Source organism: Molothrus ater, chromosome 13 (genome assembly GCF_012460135.2).
Source record: "Molothrus ater isolate BHLD 08-10-18 breed brown headed cowbird chromosome 13, BPBGC_Mater_1.1, whole genome shotgun sequence".
Classification (NCBI taxonomy): domain Eukaryota; kingdom Metazoa; phylum Chordata; class Aves; order Passeriformes; family Icteridae; genus Molothrus; species Molothrus ater.
Genome location: NC_050490.2, coordinates 8777826 through 8795043, shown reverse-complemented (window position 1 = coordinate 8795043; position 17218 = coordinate 8777826). Strand labels below are relative to the sequence as shown.

General features: G+C 38.9%; 1 protein-coding gene across 2 annotated transcripts in view; it reads left to right on the top strand.

The window, feature by feature from the left end:
* SCG3 (secretogranin III) overlaps nt 1-17218 on the top strand; it is a 28181-nt gene that overhangs the window by 7601 nt on the left and 3362 nt on the right. Inside the window, exons 9-11 of one of the 2 annotated variants that reach the window (XM_036389372.2) lie at nt 10388-10471; nt 11072-11200; nt 13148-13228. In XM_036389372.2, the coding sequence (XP_036245265.1) occupies nt 10388-10471; nt 11072-11200; nt 13148-13228 (294 nt within the window). The remainder of the gene's footprint in view (nt 1-10387; nt 10472-11071; nt 11201-13147; nt 13229-17218) is intronic. The other variant, XM_036389373.2, reaches the window with a different exon arrangement.

Below are 17218 nucleotides of genomic sequence, written 5' to 3'. Positions count from 1 at the left end.
CTCTGCAAAACTCTTTCATTTTTCTGAAGTATTTCTGGTCTGGATTAGTCTAAAAAGTTTTTGTTTGCATCAGGGAAATTTCTCAGCTTCATAAATCAGCCTGTCACAGAGAGATGACTGGCAATGGTTTTTCTATATTGCAGATACTTGATTGATGAAATTGTAACTATATGGATTGATCATCCATTACTTGCCTACAAAAGGTCCAGTGAATCATGACTCACATTCAGTGCATGATTGCACCTCCTCTCTAAAGAGTTCATGATATATCTGACCAAGAAATCTCCTTGAATTTTGGAATATTTGGACAACTTATGCCTCAGTCCATCTCTCTATTTCTCTGTCTGCCAGCACATCTAAAGAAAGATGCACATAAAGAAATGGTTGATTTTAAGCACAGTGGTTTCAGTGTCATTCTAGAAATGAAGATACTATGGCTTGATCAGATATTGCCAAAACTTAATAGGCTAAATTCATCCCTGATGCAAAACCATGCAGATAATGGAGTTACACTAGGAATGCATTTTTCCTGCTAAAATTCAGGGCAGTTGTTCACATTGACTTTTGTTTGAGCAAATAGATACTGTAACCCTGGAAACAAATTGCCTCGATGACATAGTACAGAAGGCAAGCATTGGGTTAAGAGTTTGAGAGGTCTGATTTAGTCTGGATTTAAAGTAAGACTATCAACTGATGTATCCAGACTCTGCCTTGCAAACGAGTGATTTATGCAGAGGTGGATTTTGTGCTCCATCAAAGCAACTTACTGTAGTGGAAAAAGCTTTCTCATAGATTCTCAGGTTGCTTCTGAGGTATTCTTTTTCTAGACTTGCTGTTGAGAAATTGCTTTAAAGCTGACCTTCATTTATTGAGCTAATACTCTCAAATAATGAGGAAGAGCATCCACAGGAGCATGTTAGCTTCTTGCACTGTGCTTAAGCGCGGCAGCAGTTTTATTGCCACTCTTACTGAATTAAAATTCTATAGTCTGTAATAGCAGGATAGGTACTGTGTATCATGGTGCAGTTTGGATTAGGAGATTGATACACAGCTGTGGTTTTTTATAGCAGATAAAGGAATTAGTATGAATACCTGTCAGAGAGAGGAATCAATGTAAAAAATTGAGGGCTTTTTGTTGTTTCCTCAGTCTACAATCAGTGAGCAGATTCTGTGCTACTTGGTGGAAAATACCTACTGGGTCTGTGCAGATGGATTACATCCTCTCTCCATTTTATTACAGTAGGAAACTGCCTAAATTAATTTTCCCGCTCTGTGACTGAAGCCAGGCGTAAGCTAAGCCTCTGAATTATACATTCAAAATGATAAATCATTTACAGAATCAAGTCACAAGGTGCAGCTTTTTTGCCTGTCAGAGGGGTGCAGAGAGAGTGAATTTGACTGCATATACCAGTAACAGCTGGCTTGGGATTTGGAAACCACAGCATTATGTCATCATCATTGTATATTACTCTAGGGGAAAGTATTTTGCTGCAGCAGTGACTGATGTTATTGGGCTTAGCTTTAAGTTACAAAAGGTCTAGCTGCAGTGTGGTGCAAGAAAAACACAGATGCACATACATGGAAACACAAGGAATAAGTTTATTTTTAAGACATATATTCAATATTATGTAATACATATTTAAAAGCTTTCTATATGCTAAATGTAATCTGTAACAGAATCCTAGACCAGCATATTCATATATATGAATCAGGAGAAAAAGTAATGCCTACCTTTTACAGTATGTGTTCAGAAGTATAGCTCTGGAAGCATTAAAGAGACTGTAACAAACTGATAGAAAATGTGTGTTCAGCTGAGGTACACCTCATTGGATAATTATCCTGCTGTGGCAAAATGCCACAACTCTCTATCACTCTTTACTTTCTTAGCTATGAATGCTGTTAGAGAAAGCAGATCCTTCTGTGGAGGGACAGCCTCATTAATTTCTAGCCCGTTCAAAGGCTTTCAGAAATCTTTCTAGAAAAACCATCTGCCCTCTGAAATTGAAAGCTGCTTTAAAATAATTTTTGCAGTTAAAAGAATGGACAAACATTGCTTGGTACAGAAAGCATAAGGCAGTAAATTATGACACAGGATCTCAGGAGCACAAGTGGCTTGTGAATTAGATCCAACTGTGGTATTAATTTAGCCACCTTTGGGTTTGTTGGCAGCATCCAGCAAATGCTGCCCAAACAGCTGAGCTCCTCTTGCTTGCCCCAGCCTTCCAGAGGCAGAAGCTGCTGTCCCTGAACAAGCTGAGCTTTGGGAAGGGCTTGGGGCAGTTACTGAAGTGATGTTGCTGTTGGCAAGGGTGCAGCGGCAGAGGGGAGTGGGAGTGTTGGAACACTCCCACTTAGTGACCAGTGGAAAGCAGTAAGAGGCTTTCAGATAAGTTTTGACTGATTCAGCATAAAATATTTCATTATTCATGGCATTCATAGCATTTATATTGCATAAATAGCTGATACTGATGCATAAATATCTGATACTCCATGGACAACTGAAAGGACAATATCCTTCACAGTGCTGAGTGAGAAAAAGAGAAAAAGAACTGTTTGAGCCAATAGCAAAATTCACTTTGATTTCAGCAGAGCACAACAAGGCATGCATTGCATAGATACCTGTACTGTTTAAATATTATTTTGTGACTTATATCACATTTTCCTTCATTTTCCTTCTGTCTGTTGAGTAACATGATGGAGATTCACTCTGATAGCCTTTCCACCAAAGCCATCTATCACAGACCAGATAAATATTAAAGAAAAGCTTCATCTACACCACACAAAGAATTTTTTGTATGACAAGTGACTTTCCCTGTGTATGCCAGGCTATCTAACTAGTTTTAAAATGTAGGCATATCAGTCCACTACCTTCTTGATACTCTACTTATAGTAATTATGTAAACTATAGTTTTGTAGATTTATTTTAATAATACAGCTTAGAAACAGGAACAAATGGTTTCAGCCAATTTGTTCAGATACTGTTGTAAATCATCTCCCACTAATAAGACCAAAATAATGAGTGATTTTTAGAACCATTCTAGGAAATATTTGCAATTAGAGGCTTGGGGCCATAAAAAATAAAGCTTTCAGAGATGATAGACAAATTCTTAAGAGACACCAGTGTGTATACATGAATCCTTTTTACACAGTAGATTAATTATATTCTCCTGCTGTGTGCTGCTTACAAGAGTAGATTTGTAGCAAATGTATTCATTGTCCCCCAGCCAAGTGAAAAATATGTTACTCAATAAACTGTTACCCCAAAAACGCAGATTAGTTATGTGCTCATTGTAGCCTTGTGTGGATTGAATAGCATATGTAGCACAAACTTTTGCCATCAGTACTTCTCTATGTCACAGATACATCTGTGAGATGCAGAAATACTGTGTCATCCACAGCTGGAGAAAAGAAAGGGGCAAAGGACTGGGAAGAAAATTAAGAACTCTTTAGCTTTTCTCTATTTGAAGGGGATGCCACTTTTTACCTCCTTGTGGTATTTAGACTACTGGAGCCACAGTGTAGAACACACAGCCCACAGCAGACTGGTTGAGGGGCTTTTATTTAGGAGGGAAATAGAGAAATCATTCCAGCTGATCAGAGAGCACTGTTTGAGTCCCAGCTGCCTTCTTCCCTAGACCAAACCACAGCCACCTCTCACACCTCTCTCTTTGGCAATGACTCACTGTCAGAATCCACACTGTCCCCCGTGACTGAGTAGGAGACTGTGTGTGTTAGAAATGGGCATGAACAGATGTCTCTGTTTACCTTTTCCACCCTCACATCATTTGTTCTTCGTGGACAGCAGGGAGAGGACCAAGCTGCAGGACACAGGAGCCCTGGGAGATGGATTGTTCATGGGGAGCTCTGCCGAGGAGTACGGGCACTCGTTAGTCTGGTCCTGTCCTAAAGAACTGCTGGGATATTGTTTTACTGTGATGCTGTCTTTTAGGCAGACTGAGCCTGTGTGAAAGGGGAAGGAGAAGAGGCAGAAAGTCTACTATGTTGATTTTTGACATGTCCCTGCCTCTCCACACTAAGGAATATGAAATAGCTGTTGAGCCTCTCGCATTCATTCTTGGTACCTCCCACAGCTCCATTTCTGATGGAGGCAAAGCTCTGTGATTTCCCCATTGTATGCCAGTGCACAGTAGCCACAATCTGGCCTTTTCCTGGGAGAGGAGAACTTGTGTGAATAATGTGACTAATGCCTGACATTCTCATCAGCACAGATGCTGCAGGCCAAAGATCTGATCCTGATATTTGTTTAGCTAGCCAAGAACAGGCACAGAGCCAAGAGTGTGAGGCAGAGTGCAGATCACAGCCCACTCTGGCATCATCGTTCCTCTCCTCACTGGGACCATAAGCTGATGCTCCCTGATGCAGACTGTGATTTCAGAGGGTGAGGGAAGGTCTGGCTAAAGCAGAGCCAGAGGCTACAAGTGGAATATGGACAGTGTCATGTGGACCTTTTGTTCATTTTCACCTGGGCCCTGAAGGGCACTGACAGTATTTCATGCAGGGAACCATTTATGCATAATACCATCTTTTTTTTAAAAAATCCTTTTTTTCCAAAGGTCTCTTTGTTGCTACTGCAAATTTTCTTCATGAACATTAAATTATTTAACAAATTTTTCCCTACCTTAATTTGCCTTTTAGTCCTTTTCCTTACCCAGTATTTATCATGTGAATGATGCATACAGCTGCCAGTGGGAGTAATTTAATTTCAGGCAGCTCTTTTCTCTGCTGTTTATTTTTTATCTGATGAACTAAAGTCACACAGATGCCAGTATACTGTACTATATCTGAAAAGTAGAAATCAGAGACACCTCAGATGGTGAAAGTGAGCTGAATACTGAGGAGCAGCAGTGGTTCTGTAAAGTACATGCAAATAGTTAAACCCGAGATGAATCTGCATGGAGATAAGATAAAATGATGTGGGGACAGAGAGTGTGTAAAGATCCCAGGCAAGACTGGAATCTGGGAAGTATATTGATTGCAGATCTCACTGCCCCTTTATAGCTGTCCTTTCTGTAACCTCCTCCATGTCTGTCCCCTGCTACTTCTGCATTTAAATAAACACATGAATGTGGTTTTTTCTCCACTACTTAGATCTTACCTCCTATTTCCCCCCATTCAGACTCACTGCATAATAAAACAAATGGGTGGCTATGGTGTGGAAAGTCTGTGACCCCACTACACAATACATGAAACTGAGCATCACCTGAGGGTGACATTGTGTGTGAGGGTGTAGTATTTTTTAGAACATGTCCACATGTTCTAAATCTTCTCAGATATGTTTTGGGAGAGATCCAGGAGTTTTAGTCTCACTAATTGCTTTTCCCACCACATTACATGACTATCAAATCATGTGTTCAAGAATCTAAATAAATACTTTACAGTTCATTCCTCTGCTTGTCACTGCCTACCATTTAAATGTACAATTATTTCTTGCAAATATATTGCCTCTTCTTTCATTTCCCTTCACTGCCTCTTCTGTGCTTTCCCAACTGGATGGAAATCTTCATCTTCTCATAGTATCTTATTTGACAAATATATTGCTTGGTTCCTGAAAAACTAGGTTTTGCACCCTCCCAAGTGGTTGGTGTTTCTAAAGGAGGGCAAAGCTTTTATTTTTTCCTCACTGTGTTTAATATCTCCATAAACCCCTCCCTACTTTCTGAATTCAGAGCCACTCTGTTGACAGTTGGGCACTGAGACCATAAGTTTGAGATGATTATGTGGGTGTGGGGTAAAGAAGGTGTCACTGAACATTAAAACTCCATCCCACTCCTGCAGGAGAGGCAGCTCTGTGCTGCTTCAGTCCCAAACCATCATGCTTGTGAAGGGCATGCTCTGAAAACACAGAAAATGCGTGCACAGGCCACAGGAAAGGATTAGCAAAAGACTGCACCACACAGCTCTAAGAGTCCTGCAGTAATGCAAAAGAAATGCCTGTAGAATATTAAAAGGATAAATCTGAGAAATAGCCTGTGAGGTAGGGAATTTAATAAGGATGATAAAGGACACTTAGTTAGAGCTATGTTTACCTCAAAGCACATCTATTTAATTGTGTTTTACTTTTGGAGTTGCTTTTAACCTGATTGCCAAGTGATACTGTTGCTGTCCTAATTTCAGATCATTCTGACCATCTCACCTGTAATCTCTTTACAAGTGATGCCATGAGCTGGGACTTGTCACCTGGCGTGTCACTCCTCATGGCAGCATTAGGCTTCAGACACTATCACATCAAATCAGTCAAACAGGGAGATTCAGAAAGAAAATTCCCTATCTTGACATGTAAGGCAGGGAGTTGGAGAGCAGCAGGAGATTTGCAAGGCTGAGACCCATCTGTAATTCCACAATGGAGGAATTTCTCTTGTTCATCACAGTTTTAGTAGTTTATGTGACATATGCTTGATACAGCTATAGCTGCCCAAAGGTCAAACTCTGCTTTTGGCTACACTGGGGAAAATCCAATGGATATTGACAGTTCTTGGACATGCACTTGTCCAAAGAATTAATCAGACATACTCTTCCCATAGAATAGTCCCAACAAATGCTGAGATATCTTGAGATTTTTCACAGATGGAAAATGGCCTTGCAAACTCTTAAGGATCATCTACAACAGGAGACAGAAAAGCCCTAGGAGAGCTGTGGTTTCTTAGTGCCTGGAATATGTGCATGTCACACAAGCAGTCATCAGCACAAAGCTTTCCAGCTGAAGCAGTTGGAGTGTATGAACTCATTAAGTAAACTAATTTTTTAGCTAGTGTTAAAAGTGATGTTAAGTACCTTGATGATCCATTTTCTCTTTTAATAAACAGTCTTTTTATGTTGCATGAAAACAGAACAGCAAAGCAGGTATTTCTGTGGCAATTTAATGACATAGAATCTCAGCTTCAGTCAATTTGGTGAGGATAGAATGTGAAACTGCCTCCCAGGTACAGGACAATTATGCAGAAGAAAAAACCCTTTGCAGGAAAATTTGCAAGAGTTTGGAAAACACCATGAATCTGTCTATTGAGAAAGGTCCATGTCAGGCTTCCATTACCAATTCCATTAAATACTCAGATGGATATGTTAGTTTCTGCCTCTCTAATAAGAACAAATTTAATTTGTAATAGTTATCCATGTAGTATCTTTTCCCATGGAGGGTGTAACCACAGTACATTCTCCCAGAGTAAAGATAAAACATTTTGGGTTTATGCAGTTCAGATTTTTGGATGCCCAACTTGAGGGACTTAAGAGTTTCAAAACTGCTGGGAATTTGCATTTTCTGGTGGAATTAAGAGCATCTATCAGTGTGTAGGAACTGGGCCTAGGATGTCTCAGAAAGCCTACTCAAAACAGAAGCCCTCCGCAGTATGAATGCTTCAGTGAGTCACCCCAGATCAAAGAGCAGTTAGAAAGTGAGGCAAGGCAGAAAGCAGATCTTGTGACTCTGGTATCTGCTTGGATGATGAGATTATCCTGCTCTGCAGAAAGCTGTGCCAGAGCACTGACCTATTTACCAGCCTGGGTCACTTCCATTAGCTCAGTAGTTATTGTCCTGTTGTTTTAATTAGTGCCATTTCAAATAAGTGGCCAGCAGTGTAGAAAGGTCAGTACCTTTCTAAGCTCTTCCTCTGTGCGAATGAGGTTGCCAAGGAGACAGCACCAGAAAAGTAATCAATCCTTGTTAGACCTGGCCAGGACAGCGTTGCTGAGCTGCTCACAGGCACAGCTCACTCGAGAGGATGATTCACTCCATCAGTGTAACTCAGAGCAAACACTGCTCAGCCCTGGCCCAGCCACACATGGCAGGTACAAACATGTTTTGAAACAATACCAGCTGTTAAAGCATTACTTTGGATGCAGAGCAAGAGCAATAAATCCTGTTCAGGAAGAACTGGGATTATCTGGCAATATTTTCTCTAGGGTACACATCAGACAAAGCCCCTCAATCATGGACTCTATCACTCAGGAAATGCAGCTGATTAGAAATGTTCAGATCCATGCTGATGTGCCATCCAGCTGGCAGGGTAACTCCACCACTTCTCTTGTCAAATGCAGTGCCTGTTAAAAGGCCTGTCTTGTAAGTGTGTCTGCATCCTTAGTGACAAAACAAAGCTTTGAGAATGGAGCACAGTGATCATGGTATTCAGTCTGGCTTTAGTGGCAAAGCTCAGTCATTAGCATTGCCTTATTATGCTTCATGGGGCTGGAAAGCAATTCTGTACTCACCAAGGAGTGATAGTGGACTCACATGAAATTGTTACCCAAATCAAAGGACTCAGAGAAACTGTACAATTCCTGAAGCTACTGACAGAAGTGAATAAATAATGGAGGAGTATGAGTCCCATTGCCTGCAGTAGCACATGCTGTATGTGGATATATGGACAACTTTTAAACACTACAGTCTATCAACAGAACAAAAACTTGCAGAAATATCAGTGTCAGACATTTAAATCTAAAGATGTCTTGGCAGGTTATTAATCTATCTCTTGGTGGAGCCTTTTTATTTCCTGCTAATAGAAACTTACTGCCTAAATGCAGACGCTTTAAAGGAAGAACATGAAAGGCATTTATATATGAGTAATATTTTAATTTTTTAATACTTTCATTTTTTAAAATAAAGCTTAATTGAATAGAACATGCTGGATTAAGCTCCAAAATCAGTGACATTTTTGCATTTGCATGAATTAGTGAAAGAGAATAATCTATTCGTTTGAGTTTACAAAGGGTTTTTAAGCTCTTAACTGTGGAATCTTATCCTCAAAAATGTGCCTCTTGCAACAGAGAAATCCTTATATTCCTGTTGAAAAACTAGTATGGTACTGATTCAGGATGAAAAATAGAATCTTAAAATGAACTGAAAGGGATGTTTACAGTCCTTTCAATAAGCTTTGGATCAAGTGATTAGTGGGGCATCAGTACCACCACTATAATTCTAGCTTGTTTTTATTTCACCAGGATGTCTGATCCAGCTTGTAACACAGCCCAGACCTGTTCTGGTTAGGGCATATGGGGCAAGGTCAGAAATCACATTAAAGGGATATGTACCAAATGAAAATATTCACCAAAAAAACATGATGTGATGTAGAATTGAGAGGGTGCAATCAGGCAGGGTGCCAACAAATACTGCTTACATTTTAATTTTATGTAAATAACAACATATAAAGGATGCAGGCAGACAGGATTATGTGATTTCTCATCAGATGGGAGGCACAATTGCTTATGCTGATCTGCCACAAAGAGAAATATGCTTACTAAAAAACTGCTCCTTAGGTTTCAGTGCTGAGTATCTTTCTAATAGAAAAATTGCTGCTAGCTGATGGATAAAATACTGCCCTTATACAGAAAATATGATTTAAAGTATTATTAGCCTGATATCTATTCTGCCACAGTTCCCACATCACACACTGAATATTTCAGCTGTTTATATAAATGGAATTTTGATAAATTTTAAAACTAAATCTCTCAAAAATACCCACCAACAAGATAGTTTGTATGAAATTTTGAATCTATGTTTAACTGAATCTTTAAAAGGTAATAAAAGGAAGGAAAATTCTACACTGTATCCATAACATGACTGAGGAAACGTGGCAGGTTGTAGGTGCTCTGTATTTTGAATATCTACCAAGTGTGGTACCAAAAGGACTTTTTTTCCCACATAACCATACAATGTTTATATCTGAAACATCCATCTTTATGAAGAGGTGCTTTTACTTTCAAATTAGATGAATTCAGCCCTGAAATTTGCATGGAAATACATTTTCTAGTCTTCTAGAGCTGTATACATGGCTATGGCTGTCTAGTTGGTTTTCAGGTAAATGCTTGACTTCAGCAACTTAAGAAAGTATTTTTTTTCATCTCTTCAATTTACATGTTTATTTCATCTAAATATAATTTAAACCTTTTACTAGATTTTTTTTTCTAATGAAACCACATAAAATTGAGACACACAGGCAGTTTGGGATAGTGTTTTCCCACCAGGATGAAGCACATATTTCATAGTCTTGTCTTTTTTGTGAAGTTAATTAAAGCCTTTCATTGCTTTCATCAGAATAAATTTGCTACAGATAGCCATCAGTATTTTGTGACTTACATGACTGAAATATGGAATATGATGCACATTTTTACTGACTTTATGCATGTTGGCACTATTTGGTACTCTCATTGTCATGATTCAGTTGTTAATTTCTTAAATAAAATTGATCAATATTTAATATTTGTTTGTTCTTGTAGCATTGGCTCTGCATTAATTGTTCAGGGGCAAGGATGAAGGCTGTTCTTTTAGATTTCTACTTACCATTCACACTGCTGTTGGGGAAAATGTGGTATGGATTCTGCATCTTATCCACTGGAGAATAACTGGGGTTTGGTTTTGTTTTGCCTTGATTTCCAGAAAACTTAGATACAATGATAGCTGAGCAGACAAAGAAGAAGCTAGAGAACCCTTCCACTAAAACCAGGACAAAACTAACAGCAGGTACTTGGTCTACAATTTTCTTTTCTGGAATAACACTTTTTTGTAACCTTTTCAGTTAAAAGTATGCTAATTGCTTTGGCAGCCAGACTGCTTGTTAAAGCCACAGTGTCTCAAGGACCTGTACCAAGCCATAGCTTGGTTGTCCAAGCACACAACAAGAGAGAAATTTTCACTTAATTGCCCAGACTTTGAGAAGTGTATTCACTCTCTTTTTCTTCACTGGAGTCCAGATGTTACACATATACAAAAGCAAGCTGTATCAGTGCTTTTTAAGACTAAAATAATAATGAGAAAGCATTATTTGTCGACTTTGAATGTTGCAAATGCAAATTTCACAGATTTTTTTCTCTGCACAAAGAAATGTGCCTTTGCATTGCAGTCACCTGTATTCAGCTATTGTTTGTGAGAGCAGAAACAAGCATTCCTCTTTCCAGAGGTCTGGAGTAGAGATGACCTTTAGGAAGCACTTTGGGACAGCTCCAATGAGGCTCTTCCTCAACCAGCAGTCAAAATGCTTTACTTGCCAAGATTGTATTGATGTAATTGGGAAATGTTCCTGGGCATTTGATACAAAATTCTTTGCTTTTGTTGTTTCTTTAGACAAGAGCAGTGAAGAAGCAGACAGTACAAAGGAAGAAGCAGCTAAAATGGAAAAGGAATATGAAGTTTCAAAGGATTCTACAAAAAATGAAGGACAAAATGCAGCGGGAAACAGTGAAGAATCCAGAGGTACAGAATATCGCTTTTCCTCCAAGTGATTGGAGTATTTTCTTCTCTTTGGTATTGATTTGCCATGGTGTTAGCACAAATATCTTCAGTCTATAGTCACTGGGAGTCAGCACAGAAGAGCTTGATTCAGAACTGTATTTATCTGCCAAGTTTTAAACATACGACACTACTGCTGAGCAGACATTCCCAGAATTCACAGACCCCTTTGGAACAGTATGAAATGCAGTTTGATGCAGTAGTGCAAAGAAATTTTGCTTCTTTGCATCTGTGGCTTTTCAGGATGGCCAGAATATTCAATATCTGAGCAGGCCCATTGATTTCTATAGTTTGTGTTAGAGCAAGCTGGTACTCAAAGGCAGTGAGGAGTTCTGCAGTGATACATTTTACATTTCCCACAGCCAGAGGTTAAAGGTTATCAGTAATCAACCTATTTTATGTAACATTGAAAACATTACAGTAAGTTAGTGTCTCCCTAAGCAAATGTAGTACAGTAGTACAGTTATTTTTGTCATGCTTCAGCATGAATTACACTGTACTGGCTGAAGTCTCCTGGGTGCAAATCAGCTACTCCATCTGAAAACAAATCTGCAGGGGACATCATGCCTCCTTATTGTGCTGAACTCTTGAAGGAGAATGTTTGCTGGTGCAGAAACCTTTCAGTGAGTTCTTAGTGCAAAGGGTACAGCATAAATATCAGTGTTTTGCAATCAGTTGGTTAAACAAAATTGCTTCTCTTGCACCAGTGCTGTCTGATGCTCTTACTTTTTGGAATGCAGTGTTTTCACTCAGGCTGCTCAGTAATAAATGGCAGACATCAGGACTGCAGTAGATTGTAGTCCATCAGTCACCTGGTTCAGCTCTGTGGGCAGTGCACTCACAGAGGGAAGGTGGCATTTTTTCCAGTAGCTTATTTATTTCAACATGGAAGAGGAAAATAGCTCAAGATGGCTGTCTTTCACAGTAAAGTTATCTCAGCACTTTTTGGTAGGAAGTGATAAATAACACATTTTGCTTGTCTCTTGAAGGTTTGTCATTTCAGTTTGGTTCAGGTCATTTTCCTTTATCTTCAGCCCAATAGCTTTTTAGAAATTCTAATTGGATCAGTATTTTTTCTTTATCTCATCATGCAATGCCCTTGCTTAACTTACTGTAAAGTTACTGCGCTGCCAACTCAAAAATAAGGGTGTATCTAATACTGTATCCATTTACTAACAGGAGCAGACATGCATAGCTGGCAATAGTAACCTTCTACACACTGATCACACCATGTTTTTTATTCCTGACAAATGTAAGAACATTACATCAATAAAGCTCCAGCCAAGCTAAGAATTCAAAATCCATTAGCTGGAATATTTTCCTAGGGGCCTTATTAGGTAATCCTTGTACTAATTGTGTCCTGTGTGCTTTCTGGTCCAAAAATAGCTGTCACTTTAAATTTCAGCTATAACAAGGAGTTATCATAGTAATTTTAATATTTTTCCTCAGTAAATACATTTCAAGTTGTCTTTCCAAAATGTTACAATTTTAGGTTTGTTGTATGCTGCTAATACTACTGTATGGAGGAGTTTTGATACTGAAAGCTCTCAGCCCTAACTAAGTCATTCCTTGCTATCTCAACAGCTTTTTCTTTGCTGAACAGTTATGATGATCAAAAAGCTACAGGTTGTTTTTAATCTACATATGCAGTTTCTGTGGATGCCACCAAAAGTTATGTATAAAGATCAGAAAAACCATGATCCAAGGTTTGTGTATGACTAATCTTGCACAGGCAACACCTGCTAACCATCTCTGGGAATTTTGCCTGACTGAGTTTGACAGGACTCAGGTTTTAAACAGAAACTAAGAATAGTTTTAATCTGCCTTTGCTGTGACCAACTTCACCCAGTTAAGCAAGCTGCATCAATCATTGATGTAAGTGCTTGATTTCTCTCTCATCCTTTCCTCCAGGGAAATCTGAGGCATATTTGGAAGCAATCAGGAAGAACATAGAATGGCTGAAGAAACACAATAAACAAGGTAACAAAGAAGGTATGAAGTAAAAGGTCTTGACATTGGGGTGGGCACCATATGCATTAAAAAGCAAGTAATTTATATTGTGTTGTATAACTTGTGTTATACCTTAAATAATAGTAATGTGAAACTGTGCTTGTCTAGATTATAGTGATCGTTAGTGGTGTTAGAGTTAAATAATACAGGTCAGGTAAAAGTTAAGTCAATGAACATAAATAGTGAACTAAGGTAGATTAATGTAAACTGGGTGGAATGGCACTGGCCACAAAACCCAGAGAGACTGAGCAGCAGGGAGTCACTCATGTGCTGTCCACACAGTCATGGTGGGCTGCCTGTCACCAGGCAGCTGTGCCAGCTTGGTCTAGTGCTTCATTTCTTAGCTCATCATGTTGTTTAATTATGACTTTGTAGGTGAGATAGATGCATTTGAAATGTCTGGACATGTCTAGAGGAGCTCAGTGCATCTGGCCATTGTGCCTGCACCAACAGCAACAAGTCTGGTTCCATAAGCAGGAACAGTTGAGATACAAACTTATGTCAGTAGCCCTGTAATACCTTGGATTACTGCCCAGATCAACTCAAATGGCTTGTAGCTCTCACGTGCAAAGCTGTGTAGAAGGGAGCAGTGACTGAAGCAGCTGCACAGGGTTTGCTCACCAGCTGTCCCAGCATTTGCCTCTTCCTCGGAGGCAGGGCTGTGTGAGAGCTGCCGGCAGGGACAGAACAGCAGCACAATTTCTCCTTTATTTCTCACAGATCTTTATTCCTCGTCCTCCTCCATACCATCTTTTCCCTCAAGTTCTTACATAAAACCAATCTCCCATCCCTGTTCTCTGCCCTGGCTGTGTGTTCTGCCATGGCCTGCTCTGGAAGTGAAGGTTCCTGGCCAGGGGATCTGTCCCTGGGCTATGACTGGTGCCTGGTGAGAAGGATCCTTCTTGCAGCAGCCAAGCAGAGGGTGATCTGAGATGAGATTAGCCCTGGGTCATCTATCCATCCTCTCTGTGAGTTGAAGTGTGTGTGAATTCCATTTCAGAGATGAGTGCATGCCTGCAGCCCAACACATTCATTTTTCTGTACAGAAGCTGTAATAGGAAAGACTATAAAAAAAACCTTCCCATCTCTCAAATCACTTCCACACAATGGCAGGGATGGCAGTTAGCAGCAGGGCTACATATTTGCTCAAGAGTTTTCCTGCCAATTTTAATTAATGGTTCTGTTTAGCAGTGTACTCATTGATGTAATTAGATCTCCATCATGTGTGATTTTATCTCTGTATCCCACATACTGCCTGAGCAGCCCCTTGCTCCTCTTTGTAGTAATCTTTCTTCTGCTCTGCTGCAGTCTGAAAATGGCTGTGACTGCAGATCAATAGCATTTTATCTGCCTGTGAATGCATGAAGAGATATATATATATATCTGTGTAGATGGATTTTCATTTGCACTAAAATATCTTTATTGTCCTCTGGCAATGGAAATAAGCCTTAAAGTGAGTGCAAGTTATGACAAAATTAGAATAGTATTCTTACTCTTCTGATACATCATCTTTATTGTGCCTTTTCATACTCTTTATTTTTGTAAAATGCTAATTCAGTTCCCCATGGATGATGTTAAAAGTACAGTCAGGGTAAGCTTATCTAACTATAAATGCATTGCAGTGTTTCTTCAGTGCAAGATTAGGTGGTGTTGCTGTGCTCATCAATCATTTCTCCACTTCCAGCTGGCACCTTGGGGCTGGCAGAAAAGCAATTCTCAAAGTAATTCATGTATTAAAATGGCCAGACTTTCCCAGCCCTACTCATGGATTGGGTTACCCACCAAATAACCTTGAAGAGGTTTAGGTTTACTTCAAGCAAATGTTTGTGGGTCCTTCATTTTGTATGAATTTCAGTAGATATTATTCATTCAATGAGTAATAACCCTGGAAATGTTGATTTGCATTTCTGCAGTTTGGAAGTATCAATTGCCTATTAAGGAGGCTGGTAAGCTTGAGGGGCTGGGATGATTTAAAGATAAACATGTCAGAAGCCTGGATTTTGGGCTCATTGCCTTTTGTGTCCAAAGTTTGGTTTTGCCTGTTTACAGCCTACAGACTCCATGGGCCTGTCCTTCACATCTCCCATACCTGGCCTGGTGCTTGAAACCATTGCAGAGCTGAGCATTTAACCAATGCAGGCAAAGAGCATGAGAGGGTTGCTCAACAAACATTTAGGTCCTTCAGAGCTTCACACCACTAACAGCAGCCATTTAGAAATGAAAGTAAATCCTATCATTAATTACAATGGCAAATGGCTTGATCTGAATCTGCAAATAAGAGTTCTCTTCATTTACTGGAGCTGTTTCACAGCTCCATGTAATGCTGCAGCTGTGGCAGTGAATCAGCATGCAAAGCTAATTTTTCCAATTACAATAGATTCTAAATAAGTATTAGAAATTGGCAGCTATCAATTTCTAGAAAAAAACCCAATTTAAATTGCTGTGAGATATACAAATTAGCCCGAATTGGATAATATCATAATGGTTATAATCCCATACAGGATGTTTAGTAATTAAACCTTCACATCTCCACATAATAATCTTAGAGTTAGAAAAAGTATTCTAGAAGTAAAATAAGCACATACACTTTAATTTGAAAAATGTGGATATTAAATTAATTTAGTATTTGTTCTTCATTCATTTCCATTCCTTGGTATCTTTCAATGGAGACTCTCATTCTGTCAAGATGAATAAAATCTCTCATCCCAGTTACAGAACTGCTCAGTACTGTTTGTCCCTGTTACTCATACAGGATGGAGACACAAGCAGGTTACATTCTTGTGAATAATGACAGTAACAGAGCAGAGAGGAAATCCTCCCCTCAGTGCAGCAAATGGCAAAATTCCTGCTAACTCAGATATGGAGAGGACACCTCTGCAGGAGTGGGGAATGTTGAATATAAATTTTCTGTATTACTCATTTGAAATTGCCTTATGCTTTTATAAAAATGGTCACAAGCATCAATTTTCTTCTTAATATCTTTCTATTTCTATCCTGTTTTGGTCAATTTTTGAAACCTAAAAAACCACAAATTCATTATTGTCTATTTTGTTAAGAATGCACAGTTTGAAAAAAGGTTCTTCTACATACTGCTGTGTGATATTATACATTGGACATTGAAAAATCAGTTTTAATGTATTCTGAAGGCTCTGTGGAATAAGTAATTTATACTGAAAAATTCAGAATTTATTCATTCTTGTGAAAGATGCTAATTCATTTATCTTAGTATGAACATTTAAAGTATTGATGTTCTTCTTCTGATTCTAAGAAATTAAGCTTTACATTTATCCAGCTAATTATGTAACTGAAACTTTATTGTGTTTATATGTGAATATACTGAATGTGCTGCCAGAGTCACAATAGGTTTGCTTTCTATGTTATTTGAAAAATTGCTCTGCAGTAGAATTCTTTTCATGGAAAATAGTGATGTTCTCCAGCACAGGAAAAGTCTACTTAATGCATATGGTGTGAACCAGGCTGCATAGATGCACTCATCTATTGGAAGAGGAGGAAGGATCTTGCAGCACTCTGTTGCAGATTGACAGAGAAAGCTTGTCAAAAACTGACACTAACACTGTCACAAAGGCTGCTCACTGCAGTAGTTTTCAAACCAGAATATTATGTTCTGTATCGAGGTAAATAATTGTATTATTTTGATCTATTTTCAGGGAGTTGCTTTCATTTCCACTGCAATGGTAGCAAGTGGGAATTTTACTGGGATTTCAACTGGAAACAGTCTATTTAGTACTTTCTTTTGATTCCATGACAGTTGTGAAAATAATAGGGCACAACAGCTTTTGCTGTGCAGACTAGAACATTAAATCCCTGGACTGGAAAATGTTCTTGCTTTAACATTTGATAGCAATCAATCAAAAGCAAGAGATGATTATTTCTCTTGCATAATAAAAGCACTGTGGTGTGTAAAAAGACTTTGTGCAAATATTTTGGGGTTTTTTATGTTTTCACAAGATG